This window comes from Stylophora pistillata, chromosome 11 (assembly GCF_964205215.1).
Source record: "Stylophora pistillata chromosome 11, jaStyPist1.2, whole genome shotgun sequence".
Classification (NCBI taxonomy): domain Eukaryota; kingdom Metazoa; phylum Cnidaria; class Anthozoa; order Scleractinia; family Pocilloporidae; genus Stylophora; species Stylophora pistillata.
The window spans coordinates 27,676,751-27,679,031 of NC_142529.1; the positions used below are offsets into that span (position 1 = coordinate 27,676,751).

Here is a 2,281-nt window from a genome sequence, read left to right on the forward strand (position 1 = left end):
ATGACGACAATAGATTTAAAAGGAGGTGGATCACAACTTCAAATATTTCAAGAACAGCAATGCTTCCCCTCTCTGGTGGATGGGCTTCAACAAAAATCAGTTTCGTTCTTAGCGGTGCACATTCTCCTCTCGGTGACCGCTTTTCTTGGCAATTCCCTTATCCTTATTGCCCTTCGAAAGGAATCTTCCCTTCATCCGCAGTCCAAACTGTTGTATCGTAGTCTGGCCATAACTGACCTGTTGGTTGGTCTTGTTAGTGAGCCTCTCTCTGTTACTTATTGGATATTCTTGGCTCAGGAAAACTGGAGTCTTTGTCAATACGCAAGGGACGCATACCACATAACAAGCTCTGCATTATGCGGAACGTCTTTGATGACGATGACGGCCATAAGCGTGGACAGGCTTCTCGCCCTGTTGTTGGGGATGAGATACAGACAAATTGTAACGTTAAAACGCACATACATCATTGCAGCTACCCTGTGGGTTATACCCACTGCCGCTGCTTTATTCATCAATTTATATCATCGTATAACGAATTGGTATGAATATATAGTTATACCATCTTGCTTAGTTATCACAATCATCTCGTACACAAAGACTTTCCGCACTCTCAATCGTCATCAGGCAGAAGTGCAAGGTCGTGTTCAACAACAGCCGAGCCAACCAAATGCACTAAATATGGCGCGATACAAAAAGGCAGTGTACAGTGCACTGTGGGTGCATTTAGCATTACTTGTTTGTTATGCACCATACTTTATAGTGGCAATTGCAATCGCTGAAAGTAAAAGATATTCATCACACTTATTGGTATTAAGGGGAGCAGCAGGTATCTTAGTTTACTTCAACTCGACATTAAACCCGTTTCTTTACTGCTGGAAGATTAGTGAAATAAGACAAGCGGTAAAACAGACTATTAGAGAAGCACTATGCTGAAGTTAGAAATAATAATATGTGATTGCACGAGCAGTTGTCGCGCATAGAAAAGTTCAATGTACTTGTTTCAGATCCATCGAGAACAGCTAAAGAGAAGTCGAGTCAAAAAGACTCATTTAACTAAATGTATTAAAGTAGAGGAAAGTCTCTGGTTGGCATTCCTGATGATAAACAACGTATTGCAAACGGATAGAAACATGTTCTTGAGAGGTAGATAGGAGATGGGATTTTTTTCCTATCTTTTTAAAACAGCGTTAGTCAAACAAAGATTTAGGAGAGACTTTTCAGCTTCAAAAAGTAGGCAGTTTGCTGTAAGAGCCAGTTTACAAGTCAGCCGGTAAGCGAGCTCAACATTTTTATCATGGGGTAATCCTTAAATCAATTTACTTTTTTTAAAAATCAAACTTAACCATGATTATCCCTGTTTCTCATAGAGTTGTCTTTAAAGTAACAATCTTTAGCCAAAGAGGAATTTACTGAAATTACAGCCGAAGAAAATCAAATTTATACCCTTATTTTGGTCGGGTTTCGACCGGGATCAGAATGCCGTTGCTACAGGAGACCATTATGATGAAAATGTTCTTGTAGCTTTCGCCTTTAATCCGAGTATAGCGTTTCAAGATAACGCACAAAAGAAAAAAGAAATCGAAATAACGATCGCATTACAATCACTCAATCGCAAAATGATGAAGTGCGCATAATGACATGTCCATCTTCGGTTCAGAATACTGCAGGCACGCAGTTAGGCATTACACGAGGGCGTGAACTTCGACAAGAAACTAATTCTTAGCAAACATTTTAGCGAATTATGCAAGAAGGCCAGTCAAAGGGTGGGCGTTCTCGCCAGGTTTAGAAACGGAGACTAAACTATTACTATATAAAACTGGTATTATGCCATATCTCACCTATTGTCATCTCATAATGGCATTTCTGTAGGGTGTCGGATGCAAGGAAAGTTGAAAGAATTCAAGAGCGAGCACTGAGGATAGTTTATAATTCACATTCAGAAGCGTACATGAACTTATTAGATCGTGCTAAACTACCTACCCTTCTTAATAGGAGATTGCAAGATATAGTTATACTTATGTATAAGGTTAAATATAGGCTAGTTCCTGATTTCATTTGTGACATTTATAGTCCTAAGTCTTGTAAATATAATTTAAGAAATCAAAATTTTTATATTCCTTGGTTTAATTCTGTATTGTACGGTAAAAACTCTCTTAGATATGTTGGACCATTTCTATGGAACAAACTGAAAAAAAACATCACTGAAATTAGTAGCCCCTCTTGGTTTAAGTTCCATATTAGACGTAAGGATCTTACCGAACCGATAAATGGTAACAATTGC

The 2,281-nt window shown here is 38.5% G+C and overlaps 1 protein-coding gene across 1 annotated transcript; it reads left to right on the top strand.

The window, feature by feature from the left end:
- Positions 1–985, top strand: LOC148720956 (melanocortin receptor 5-like). Its single transcript, XM_088737708.1, has one exon. It carries the CDS (start codon positions 1–3, stop codon positions 931–933), a length of 933 nt encoding a protein of 310 aa, XP_088593834.1. The 3' UTR covers positions 934–985.
- The last annotated feature ends 1,296 nt before the right edge of the window (positions 986–2,281 follow it).